The 13,716-nt window shown below is 37.1% G+C and overlaps 1 protein-coding gene across 1 annotated transcript in view; it reads left to right on the top strand.

Annotated features, from left to right (window-relative positions):
- Window positions 1-13,716, top strand: part of PARD3B (par-3 family cell polarity regulator beta) — a 407,455-nt gene that overhangs the window by 206,997 nt on the left and 186,742 nt on the right. The window contains exons 12-15 of the mRNA XM_031045134.2: window positions 2,138-2,308; window positions 5,262-5,391; window positions 10,641-10,740; window positions 12,507-12,622. Coding sequence (XP_030900994.1) covers window positions 2,138-2,308; window positions 5,262-5,391; window positions 10,641-10,740; window positions 12,507-12,622 — 517 coding nt within the window. The remainder of the gene's footprint in view (window positions 1-2,137; window positions 2,309-5,261; window positions 5,392-10,640; window positions 10,741-12,506; window positions 12,623-13,716) is intronic.

The raw sequence follows: 13,716 nt of genomic DNA, 5'->3' as shown, positions 1-13,716 counted from the left end.
TTTTTTTTTTCTCAGGTCATAGCTGAAGTGTTGAATTCCAGTTGAATTTTGCATTAAAATGGAGCATGTAACAGAGTGGGAAGAAGGGAGATGCATCTATAGGAGTTCTTTAAGAACTGACATTATTAAAATATAAATAAACACACAATCTCATACAAAAGTGTTCCAAGGCAAATATCAGGCCAATTCTGAGCAGTGATTCGTTTAAAAACACACATTGTGTTCAGGACACTTGCATAATCAAAAGAGGTAGTCATGACAAGATGCATTTGACGTTGTATTTGTATATACTGTAGTAAGAAGCTTTAATGTATATTCATACATAGGTGTTCATCCACAAAAAGGAAACAAAGTAATCCAATAACCTGTGGGACCTTAGGAGGAGGACATGAGAACCTGTAAAATTTGAAAGCCTTACAGAAACTCACAAAGAACAAATTCTTTTTTCCTTAAACTCCTGTTGCCGTGAATGGCTCCATTCATTTCAGCAAATTTTGATAGAACACAAAGGAATTGCAACATGTGCAAATAATAAAACTCCCTGTTCAACAATGTTAACTCTTCTCTCCTTAAACTTTATTATGTGTGATGGCATCATTTTGTATGTAGAGAAGGGGTGGGGTTAACCTATTGACTTTGGCTGTGTGTAAATTTAAGTTGGCATGAAATGTTCAACAAAGAGGTGGGAGAGGTTTCAGTATTTTCCAAATGGCATTGCTGTTTCCTATCCTCTATTCCCATACCCTCCTGAGAAAAGTTTTATTTCTCTTCATTTTCCTTTGCTTACTGACTCATCTTCCAGTTCTGTCTTTCCATCTTCTTGTCCCTCTCAGTTTATTTTGGGTTTTAGTATATGCTGTTTTTCAGCTCTGTGGCTATTCATACTCTGCCATAGTAATGATGATATCCAGTTCCAACAAAAATACCACTTTACTAAAGCTGGGTTTTTTCACTGCTGCTGTAACTTACTTGAGCACCAATGACTTAGACTTGGCAGCAATAGCAGAAGAGTTAAGTGAACATCTTAGTGATAAAAAAATAATCAAAAAATATATGTGGTTTTGATTACTTAAATGCGTGAAATATGTAAATAGTTCAGAAAAATACTGTATGAAGAGTATATAGTTAGCCTATGAATGAATCAGATTCATTTTACCTAAGCAGTGTATTTCTGTCCAAGTTCTTTTGCTGACATTCTTTCTTTACTGCCCTTCTATACTGGATGTCTCCAGTTTCTTACTCGTTCTGTTGCTTTGAGGAATTATGCCAACCTGATAATTGTGAACTTGACTAGCTTAAAAAGAAATTCTTGTCTCTTCATTAAATAGACCTTATCCTCTTTTTAAAGAGAGAAATGTCCATGGCACATGCTTTTATGAAAAGAAATAAATCACATATAATAATGGCAACAGCACTAGAACTCCTGAGTCACAAAATAGCAGTGTCCATGATTTTATTACACCCACAAATGTTGGTTAACCTTGGCTATGAAACTGAATGACTTTTTTATTTCAAAGCATAGGGTACTTGATATGGCTCCACCCCAATTTTGTTATTGACAGTAGGTTTAGATGTTAAAATACTTGAATGGCATTAAATAAAATAAGGATGCTTAAGCCTTAACTATTCTGAACTGAGAATACTACTCCATATGGTGGCATGGTAATTGTGATAAGATAGACACTAGTGAGACTATAAGACAAAATTTTTGGAGTTGCTTCTTGCCAGACCCTAATAGCAGATAATAATGCATGGAAAATAACATAGCAGTACTCCTTTGTGTTTGCACTGCAGATACTAACAGCTATCATGTGGGTCCTTTTAACTAACCAAATGCTTCTTTTCCTGTTTTATTTTTAGAACTGATACAAATTAAATTTTATATGCAAGAAAAACAACAGTGTGTGCATGCACTTCTGTGTTTGCAATTGCCCTGTGAACTCCTCCCAAAGTAGAGTAGAAGGAGGGGAAAGAAAAAGGCCAATTAATGGCCACAGATTTCTCTGGTACTGTGCAGTCTCTTGTTTCTTAAATTTTAGAAAGTAATATCTGATTGCCTGCATCTTGCTTTCCTGTATGTAGCACTTCCGCCTAATAATATTTTTTTTAACCTTTTGGTTTTATTTTTTGCTTGTAGGATGGTCGTTTGCGAGTAAATGATCAGCTTGTTGCAGTAAATGGGGAGTCGCTTCTGGGCAAGTCAAATCATGAGGCTATGGAAACACTGAGACGCTCCATGTCTATGGAGGGGAACATTCGTGGGAGGATCCAGCTGGTAGTTCTCAGGAGACTAGAGGTGCAGACAGAGGTGAAGCAGTAAATGCATTTGTTAGATGAATGTCTTTCTGGTCCCAGTGTTTCTTCATACAAGAGATATGGTGGCTGAAGAATGGGTCACACAGAGACCTGGCAGGATGAATTCTTGACTTCCTGGAGTGTTTCTTGTTGATATCTCCTCGTCTTGCTGTTTCTGTTGAGACCAGGATAAAAGTTGCCTGTTATTTTGTGTGTGTATGTTCGTATGGGTCTCCCCCCCCCCCCCCCCTTATTTCTTTTTTCTTTTTACCATCAAGGAATTAATATTTTACTTTCCCTGGTCAGTTAAAGCCACCCCTTCAGGGTGGGTTTCTGAGTTGATTACCATAAAAATTGCTTAAGTAAGGTAACAAAAAAAGAGAAAGAAATTTTAATGGTTATGTTTTCTAGACCTCATGGAAATGTGCACACTCTTCATCTCACATAGACATGTGTATGCATAATGGCTGCCCCACTCCAGTTTTAATGTTGACCCTAGAGTAAAATTTTAATAGGTTTTTAACATCTGTGCAGTTCCTTAAAATAAAAATACATGAGTGGATTTGGGGTATTAAAAGGTTGTAATAAATCCCTTTATAGAATTCCAAGAGATGATTTCAAGATTCTTACTTAATAAACATTGCTAGAAGATATTAAGATATTAAGAACAATCATGTTTGTGGGTGCATTTCTATAAAATATCAGACAGGAAAAAAGAATGCAGGTCTATTTTTGTATCATTAACTTCTAACATTTTCTTGGCAATTTCCTATTTGATCTACTACCATCATTGATTGACTGAGAAATAGATCTAGAAGTATATTACTTGCCAGACTTTGGGAGGACACTCTGCAAAAGCTTCACTGATGTCAGTTGTGCCAGGGAAATATGAGAAATACTCATTAAGAATTTTGGAATGTGTTAGAGGATTTTTGCTTTCCTTTTCCATGAGACATAGCATTATGCTGTAAGAAAAATTATGAAGTATATGTTATATTTCTTGTGCACTCATGTGATATAAGAAAGATAGCTCACCTTCAAATAAAGCTCACTCCTGCAAGTTTTCTTCATTTAACAAAAGCCAAACTTTAAAAGGGAAAAACTTGCACTCAAACATCAGATTGACCTTATAAAGGTATGAGACTGCTTTTTATAGTCAAGTATATAGTTTTGCGTACTATCCAGATATATGAAAGTGGTAAATAATCTTGACTTATGCCCTATAAAGAATGCATAATGAAGTCTTTATTTAATAGAATTCATTTAATTTTTATAGGGTAGTCTTTAGGTTCAATTGTAATTCCATTTGAGCCTGGAGACCGTAGCAGAAATGGGTTGTTGCCCATTCTTCCCTTTCCCCAGAACAGCTTCCTGAGTACTGCATCTCAGCTTGGTAGAAGGAGAATATGTTTAGAAATGCATTATTGTTTTTATTGGTCAGGACACTAATGGAGGTCTTCCATGACAGCTATGCTTTATAAGCTGAACACTCTAATTAGGCTGGTTACTGATCAGTTGTTAGGATATTGATTGTGTCATTTATCAAAGAGCTGGAAAAGGAGATTTGTTGTTGATGTTAATTTAAGGCTCTCTATCCCACTAGGTACAAGTCTCCAGTGTAGTAGTGGTTGGGATATTGCAAGGCTTAATTTAGCTACCAGTATCTTATGCAAACTAAAGAATTTCCAGTAGTGAGAAAAAACATGATTGTCAGTGGCTGTGTGGTGTGTGTGTTTCTGTACAGAGGTTCAAAATGGTTACTTCAAATGCCTCATGCTGCACTGAAAAGGAGGAGAACATGTTGCATGTGCTCTGTCCACTAGGACTACATTTGTAACCGAATTGTCAACAGGAGCATTCCAGCATTGATTTGTGTTCTGAGTTGCATTTTTTGCCATTTTATTATTAATTTTAATTATTATTAAAGCTCATTATTATTGTTGTTGTTATTATTACTATTATTCAGCTTGAAAGGCAGGTTGCAGAGTGATGTAACACACTGTCCTTATGCATTGGTTTGCAGGCCATCACTTGCCAATGGATTAAATCCTGTGTATTATTTTACGAGGAAATTGTAAGGGTTAGATACATGCATTTCTTCTGGAGATGTGACTATATGAGATTTAAGGAATGGTATATTTAGCATAACATTTTCTGGTGTAATGAACATGCAGTTTAAAAATAGAAGCCAGTTGGAAGCCCCTTTAAAAAGCAGATATAAAATCACAGAAACTATAAAGGTTATTTTGAAAGCTATCCACAGTAGTCCCCTCTGTGGGTTTTCTGTTTTACCCGAATAACAAGTACAGAAACATCCTTCTGGGTCTGTCCCAGTTTCAGAATCTGTGATTTATTCTCCCCCCTTCCCCCCCCCCCTTTTTTTTCTTTTGAGCAACTGCTCAGGAGAATAAATTAGGCGATATGGCATGTATGGGGGGTGGGAAATATCTCAAAAGAAAAGCTGACTAGAGGTGTGACAGGAGTTTGTTTAGCTGCTAGCCAGAAGACCTGCGTTTGGGAGTTTGGTGTAACTTTACTTGCAAAACTGCTCTAGTGTGTGATCATCAGAACATATGCACTCAGTCTCTGAGAGAAGGGAACCAGCTGGCTGGCAGAAAAATACCATTGGCATTGCCCGTGTTCTTGTGTTGACAATGTCACAAGCTGCCCTCCCAGATGGAGAATTTGAATGAAGCCAGTTGTGGGTCATAAAAAAAACCAAACCAGTCTTCATTTTTGTGCATCATCCTTAATGATTGTTATAGCTTAGATATTGTCTGATTTCATGGTCAGCAAAACAGTAATTTTGAAGATATCTTTCAAGTTCTCATTTGAAAGGAAGCAATGTACAGTGAACATATTACATTACAGTGTGTTTCTGCACTGTCTGTAGTGATGGCTGATCTTCTGCATTGTTGAACATTTAGGTATTTTTGTTATAATGTGTGGTTCTGTTTTTCCCTTAGGAACGCTCAGACCAGGGAGTCTTTCAAAAATCAGCCTTTGATGGGAGTCATAACTTCACGGCTGCTTCCCGACGCAATGATACTATTCTTCAGCCATTTGTAACGTGCAGTCCTCAGGAAAGAATAAAAGGTAGTGTCTATATACCCTTCTCTGTGCTAAAAGAAAGTGCTTTGTGGTTTTGGTTTTTGAAATCCACAGCCTCTGCAAAAGCAGTTAATTAGTGTAAGTGCAGGCTATGTTACTTTGAGGCTTGAAGATCCAGTGAGGGTGGGAGAGCTGACTCAGAAGTTGTGAATTAGATTCCTGGCACAAATTCCAGTTTAAGTAACAGTTTCTAGCTCGTTGCCCCAACACGTAAGGTTGGATAAAAAACAAATGATGAGTGCAAAATATATGTTGTCAAAATGTTTATTTTCTATATATCTTTAATGAGTGCAGTGGTTTTCACATTGAATTCTTAGATTATGTCCCAGGTTATTATAAGCTAAATGAATTTATACAAAGGCGTGATGATCATAAAGTACACTTGCTTATTTTAGACTTAAGGTAAAATTTGTTCAAAGGTTAAAAACATTTCCTTAATTTACAAATTGGAATTATATTAATGAACTCATTAAGAAAAATTAGGTAGATGTGTACATTGTACAAAGAAAACCTGCATGCATGAGCAAATGCAAACATATAAATAAGAGCTTTTAATACCACTTATTTTCCTGTCATCTTGCGTTTCTGATGGTGTGCTGTACCATCTGTCCAATTTGCACCTGACTCAGCAAGGTACTAGTTATCTGAAAAGTCAAGTATTTGAGATGGTCTTGACCCCTTTCCTTTTAAGTGTGCCGTTATCCTTCAAGCCAAGCACATACTTAAATACCTTCCAGTAAGAAAAAAATATTCTCTTTGATGTAGTTGAATTATACATGATTTTTCCCACTTCTCAAGACAACTGTGGTATCTGGGTGGCCTGCAAAAAGTAATTTCATAGACTGCTGTGATGACTGTTTTAACCGAAACAGAAGAGCCTGCATCTGTAAAGCTCATGATAAACTCCTGTGTAATTTAGTGGTAAATAATTGTGTTGACTTTGGTATTTTTGACAGTGTGACTCCAGGCAAAGAATTAGATATAGGCTCAAGCATTGTAAATATCCAAAGATCAGATCATTCTGTTTAAATCTATTTTATATTTCTTTTATATTGAATTTATACTGATTCTGTGGTTAGAGGAGAAAAGGGTCATCCTCAGAGCTAGCCTGCCTTGTAGTTAGTCATTGCCTAAGGATCAAAAAGCAGCAAACACCTTTAAATGCTTCCTTAAAAAACATATATGCAACTGCTCTGGAGCCATTGATATAGGTGAATGGTAAGAGGTAACTTGTCAAATAAAATTGAAAACAAAATACATGGAAGAGCTGTACATTCAGATAACTATTCTCCAACTGCAGTCCAGAAATCAGGATGACTGCTTTACAGCTCATTTGTAAAATCGTTTTCAGTGGACATATTTTTTATTAAAAAAGGATGGTGAGATGGCATTATCTCAAAAAACTGTGATGGCCTTGGAAGAGAATGTGTCTTGGATGTGGAAAGGATGCTCTGGAGTGCTGCTGAGGGCTATTGTCCGGGAGGATTGAGCTAATACTCATTCTGCTTTCCATATGAACGTGTCGCTTGTTTCCAGTTGCTGGTTCAAATATTGTTTTTGCATTGTTTCTTATTATCCTGAGGTTTTCAAGGCACCTGTAAAGAGACAAAACACTACACCTGTGCACTACCCTCATTCAACTCAGTTATGAACTTTGGGTTATGTCCCTATTTAAGGATGTGAGTCACAGTTGTAGTGAGCCTTTTTATGACAGGCAGGAACAGTCCCTTGTACATTCTTATGATGTATTATCCAGATCTTGTATGTAGAAGTGTGGTTGGTATATTTTTACAAATAACAAAGATAGAAGAGTTTTTTGATATAATACAGGATCTAATGTAAGAATTTAATGACAGGAGCTGTATTATGTTTATAAAATGTCACTTTCTCAATTAATGTTTTCTAGTAAGTTGTTTCCAGTATCATTTACTGCTCCTACAAATAAAACCTTATAAAAAGCTCAGCAAAAACACACTGAAGCTTGGCCTGCTGATATTGCTGTCTGGTTTAAGAGTCTTTTTTATTATACATGAGCAAGAACAAATGTCTGGGGAAAGATGCTTATAGCCAAAGCATTACATTTTGTCTTGCCTGTGGATATTTAAATAAAGGGGGAGGGGATACTGATCCAATATTGAAATGCCAGTGTTTGTTCTATTTTTGCATGAATAATACTTGCTGCCTTCAGGTCCTCACTTCTTTTGCTGCCAAGCTGTTGCACAGATTCAGTGTTTTTTAGAACAACCTCTTTGAGAATTGATACCAGTGCCAGCAGCTTTACGTTTCTGGTGTTGAAAGATTACTGGAATGTGTTTCATTAGAAGTTCTTACATATCTCTTATAACCCTACATTATAAATGGTTATAGGGGAAATGCTGTCATGTCTCTGGTTAAGTAGTAGAATAATCATAAATTTCCTCTATTACCATAGATTACCAAGTCTTCATAGTTGTGCAGGCATCTTTGTTTTCATATGTGTGGTAATGCCCAGATAGAAAATTAAGAAGTGAAATTTTAAATTAATGTTTAAATTTTGCTTGTAAACATTACATTATCTTATACAGAGATTCAGTTAGTTACTGTCAAAAACTGTTTAATCTGAAAATTCAGTACATTTTGTTTATTAGCTTAGCTGTTTCTCTGATCTCTCTGGATCTGTTACGATAATTTCCTAAGGCCTTGAACATGGAGCCAGTGACTGCCTCTTAGGTTAAATTCACTCTTCTGCTCCTGTTCCCATTCTGCTGGAAGCTGTAGTCCTTGTGATCACGTTCATTTCACTCAGGAAGTCCAACTTTCTTCTGTGTGTAACATTTGTCTTCTGCAACAAAAATGCCGGTGGTAACCCATCACCAAACAGCCTTTATGAAATGATGTATCAGTTGCTGTGAATCCAAGTGTGTGCAACTATGCGATACGCTCAATCTCTTGCTATGGCTATTGAAGGCTGCTCAAAGAAGGTAATGCACAGGTGTATGGTGCAGTGTGATGTGTGGGGTTTTTTTATTTCCTCTTCTCCTTCCACCAGTCATGTTTCCTACTCTGTGTAGTCAGTGGTTTAGGGACTTCCTAAATCAGAGGTTCTGTCTGGACCATTGTGCCATTAGTAGCTCTCCAAATTTCATTCAGTTTCTTAATATTTTTTAAATATTTGGTTTCCAAAACACGCTTAGGGCAATCTGTTGCATGATTTAATTACATACTTAAAAATACTACTTTGTGTTTGCCCTTTCTACTTGGTATTTTCACTGGGTGCCTTCTAGTTACTGTGTTACCATGTTACACTGTTAGTGAGAGCATGCTTTTCACTTTTTGCATAGGTTTTACAATTTCATAGACTCTTCTTGTATCCCCTTCTATTTCTTCTTACTCTAATTCAAAGAATCCTAGTCCATGTTCCTTGTTTCTGCATGTGTCCAACTGCCCTTGACATCTTTTCAATGCATTTCTGAATTATATTACATAATTTTTCAGATCGGGAGATTGAAACCTTGGATGCTGCTTAAAAACAAGGCACACCTTTAATTCTGAGCTCTGCGCGGAGCGTTTGGATTCTTCTATAAATGCCCGTTTCCTTTTGACTTCACTAAGTATATACTCAAAGAATGATCCCATGCACTTCTAATGTATTGCTCCAGAGTGGAAATCACTAAAGTAATAGCTTTTGTGTATGTGTCAAGAGTTTTCCCCTACTCCCATGTGCATCACCTTGCAGTCACTGATTGGGACATTTACCTGCATTTCCTCCTTAATGTCCTGCAACCTTTTTGCAGAGCTTCGTAGTCTGCTTGGTTGTGGTAGTTCTGAGTATTTTTACATGAGTAAGTCTTTTCATCTTCTGATTCATCTTTCTAATCAGTTAATTGCAGTGAAATCTATTTGCTATGAAAACTTCCCATTTACTCCTCCATTTGTTGTCCTGAAATTGCAACCTGAAAGAATGTGATCATAATGTACAAAGCCAGCATGCATATACATCAGGTACGATTCCTGTTTTCTGCATCAGACTGGCAGTTAATACGTTTTTAAGGTCTTATTAGAACCTTTCTCCTCATCTACTTACCTTCACTTTCTTCTTTTGATGTTCTCACTTTTCCTGAGATACAGGGTCTAGACTGCTTCTTACCTTTAACCCAAACCATTCTATGATTCTTTAATCTTTAGGAGGTTATTCAGCCAATAGGGGTGTTATAGGATTTGTGAGCTGATAGTGTGGCTTTCTTTGGGGTATTTTGTTTGCTTTTTGGGAGCTACCTCAGTGCTCTTACCTGATAAATTTAATCTATTGCTGTCTGCCTTTATTCCCTCCTTGTAATACCCTTGTTGTCTCAAGTTAGATTAGTACTTTCACGCAGGATTGTGTAAAAAAAGACTAGCAGCATTCAATGCAAGGGAGCAGGCCACATGAAAGTGTGGTACATCACTGTTGCTACATTGCTTACCTGCCATTCAAACCCAAGAACTGCTAAATGTCTGTGTTCCTTATTAAGTATCAGGGAGGTGAAGACATACACCACATTTCAAAATGTGGGAACTTCTTGTAAGATCAGATTGAGATGAATTTACAGGACAATAACAACCTGATCTACAGCAGGCACAGTTCTATTAAATACTGCATGTCCGTAAATGTTGCTTAGCAAACCACTGAACAGTTTAACTGGGTAGTTCATGTCTGTCTTGGTCCAAAGTAATGTTCCGGGGTGAGCTGAATGCCTTTTGTAAAAGTAAAGAAGGAATTAGTGTAATGGTAGGAAAATTAAGACTGTAATTCAGAAATGCCTCTATATTCTCCTGCCATGGGGTAACAGAATTTTTATTTTCTTTTGAACTCTTCGCTGAGAATGTGGTTCTCTTCTGTACATGAAAAGCAGTAAATGCTCCCCATCAGAGTGAATGGAGACATGAGCCTCCAATAAGTTAGGATGCAGCTATGTATAAGTGAAAATCCACTCAAATGGAGTAAAGCAATTTGTGCCTTGTACTCAACTTCACTATAAGTTTCCCTATATTTACCTTTAATTATGCATATGCAAATCAGAAAATCAGCTCTTCAGGAAATCCCAAGGGATATATTTTCTGCTTCGTGTGATTTTAATTCTAGTTTAGTTAGTTTAGGGATTTGAATAATTTGTGACTCACTTCAGCATTGCTTGAGGCCTTCTAGTCCAGTCATTGATCAGTGAAATGTACTTGTTTCTGCAGTTTATTTAACCCCTTTTTATATTTTATTTCAGAGTTGCCTGTGTCTGATCGTGGCAGTGGTGAAAACGAAACTCCCCCACCTCTCCCACCGCATCCCAGTGAGGATCTGCTGAATGAGGATTATAATCATAGGTTGGACTTCAACTGTACTTAATATTTACAGTGCTAACCTGTCATTAGTGGTTGTGATAGTAGTTCTAATTAATTTTAAAATCACTTTCTGTTTTCTAAAATTTGTGCTACTGCTTTCAGTCACCTGAACGATCCTTTAATATAAGGTGGGAATGTTACTTTAGCATTTAGTGCATTGTTCATTTCAGTTGTCCATAAGCTGCAGTATGCCTGCTGTCCACAATATATGGATCACACTGGTGGGTGCCATGTGTAGATGAAGTTACTGAAGTCTCTTTAAAAGTCCTAGCCAAACTGAAGCTTCTTTACGCAGATTGCGGGCCAAAGACATTATTGAGGTTACAAAATGAAGCTTTAGGAATTTTGAACATTTAAATGTGTAGAGGAAAGATTACTGGACACTTTACCAGTTGGAAATGCATTGGGTAGATTTTTCAGATGTTTTAAGAATATCTGTTGTAAAGGCTGGTGTGCTTTATAGCAGCTACAAGTTTTAATTTCTTTAGCAAATGCAGAAGTTTGAAGTGCAGAATAAAAGTGTAAACATGTTTAAGTTCATAGAGTCACAGGATGGTTTGGATTAGAAAGGACCTTAAGATTGTCCAGTTCCAACCTCCTGCTATGGGCAGGGACACCTCACATTAGACCAGGTTGCTCCAGGCTCTGTCCAACCTGGCCTTGAACACTGCCAGGGGTAGAGCATTTATCACTTCTTTGGACAGCCTGTTCCAGTCCCTCAGCACCCTCACAGTAAAGAACTTCTTCCTACTGTCTAATCTAAATCTACTGTGTTTACGTTTAAACCCATTGCCTCTTGTCCTATTGTTACAGTCCCTGGAAGCCGCCTTTCAGATACTGCAAGGCTGCTATGAGGTCTCCACTCAGCCTTCTCTTCTCCAGGCTGAACAGCCCCAACTTTCTCAGCCTATCTTCATACAGGAGGTGCTCCAGGCCTCTGATCATCCTCATGGCCCTCCTCTGGACTTGCTCCTACAGCTCCATGTCCATTTTACACTGGGGACACCAGAACTATATGCAGTACTCCAAATGGGGTCTCATGAGAGCAGATGATGACATATACTTTGTCATGATGACATAAACTTAGTGTCAACCAGCACAGGGTACAAAGCAAAGTATAATTTCAACCTGTCATATTCTGATGCTGAAAATTCAATCAGAGAATCGTGGAATGATTTAGGTTGGAAAACAAAAAAAAAAAAACCAAACGCACACTATTCCTTGGAATTCTTCAGAGTTTTGTGGCACCTTCCTTGAGATATCCAGCCTCTGCACTCTGCAGAAGTGGTACAAAGCTGTCAAATACTTTATATTAGCAGAGGAAGTAGATTTGAGACAGCTACATTGGCAGTATTTTTCCAACTTTATATAGCATGTTATTTGGAAATGCAGTGGTTAAATAGATTAACGGGGGGGGAGGGAGGGGGAACAACACACAAAACCAAATAAAAAGTGACAGATGGGCAGGCAGTGGTATGTTCCTCTTCTTCTGCTAGACAAAATGTGAATTGTTAAAAACCGATTAAGCATTTATATTTATATTTGCATCTGTGATAAAAAGCTAGGGACTGGAAGTGTTAAGTCTCAGAAAAGAAAGTTGAGGATCAATAACTGATATCAAAATGTATGGCTGTAAGCAACTGGAGGAATAAACACATGCATATCTCTGTGTGCTTTAATTAGTTCACTTGTGTTTTGAACTGGTGCCTAAATATCTTCCATGTCCTTTTTTCATTTTTTTCCTGCAGCCCTATCATAAATTCAGCAGTGCATTTAACAGATCAGCACATCAACTTCAGATCCTTGACACCAGCCAAGCAGTCCGAATCAATTAATCTGAAAGCCTCAAAAAGCATGGATCTTGGTAAGAAGGGGTGGGGTGACATACAGATCAGCTTTTTAGTCTTAGCCCATCTGTACCATCTCTATTTCATCCTTTTGTTTCTTAAACAAAAACATCAGGGAGTAAGTTCTGCAGAGGAGCTACAGTGATGAAGCCAATGGTCAGCCTCCTATAACATCTAATTGCAAGTACCCTTTTTATTGAAGCTGAAGAAAGGGTTTGGTGTTTTCCTTCTCAGAGGCCATTCTATCATTTGTATTGAAATCTAAGCTGAAAAACAGGCTTGTAACAATGAGCAGAAAGAATTGCTGTACAAGTTTTATATGTCTAAAAAATGTAGCAAAACAGCAATAACGAAAGCCATTTCCACATAGCATATAAATGATTGCAGAACTACCCTGGACAAAGGCTGTAACTTTTGTAAGATAAATTGTGTATTCATTCACAATGACAAAAACAGGCAATCAGAGTGTTGCAGTAGATCTTTGTAAATGCTTGAAGAGTGGTCAGTGTTGTGCAGAAAAACTTGCAGGGTGGGTGAAGCAGAAAGTAAGGGGTTCTTTCAATATTGGGAAGGTATTTGCAGGTTGAAGATTGAAGTTATTGCAGTTGAAAACAGTCATGTTTTGATAAGAATTCAAGGAAAATATCACAAAGTTCTTAAGCCTCAAAAAAAAAACAAATAATCTTTTTTTTTTTTTACTTTATTTTGCTCTTTCGTTTTGGCACTCTTTATCTGTTTTTTTCAAATTCAATGGAATAACTTTGACACTTCCCATTAGGATGTCGTTAATCATAGATTTGTGTGTTTTGTTGGATCAAATTTTGTACACCAGAAATAGAAAATTAATTTCATGTATAGTTTCAAGGTAGGTTTTTGGTGGTGCTGATTTTCTCTCCTTCCCTGAAATGCTGTAGATTGGTCTTAGATTTTGTACTGTTGATTTCTATTGTCATCTTAATGTAATGTTCTAACGTAACATAATATGTGTGTAATGGAATGGAATGTAAGAAAAGTCAAAGAGTTCTTAATGCAGGGTAAGAATGGGTAAGAATTCATTTAGAGTAGTTCTTAAGGCAGAATTTTAAAGCTGCTGCATGACCAGAGCAGATAC

This window comes from Melopsittacus undulatus, chromosome 8, assembly GCF_012275295.1.
Source record: "Melopsittacus undulatus isolate bMelUnd1 chromosome 8, bMelUnd1.mat.Z, whole genome shotgun sequence".
Classification (NCBI taxonomy): Eukaryota; Metazoa; Chordata; class Aves; order Psittaciformes; family Psittaculidae; genus Melopsittacus; species Melopsittacus undulatus.
The sequence above is the reverse complement of the archived record's forward strand: the minus strand, read 5'-3'. Positions and strand labels throughout refer to the sequence as shown.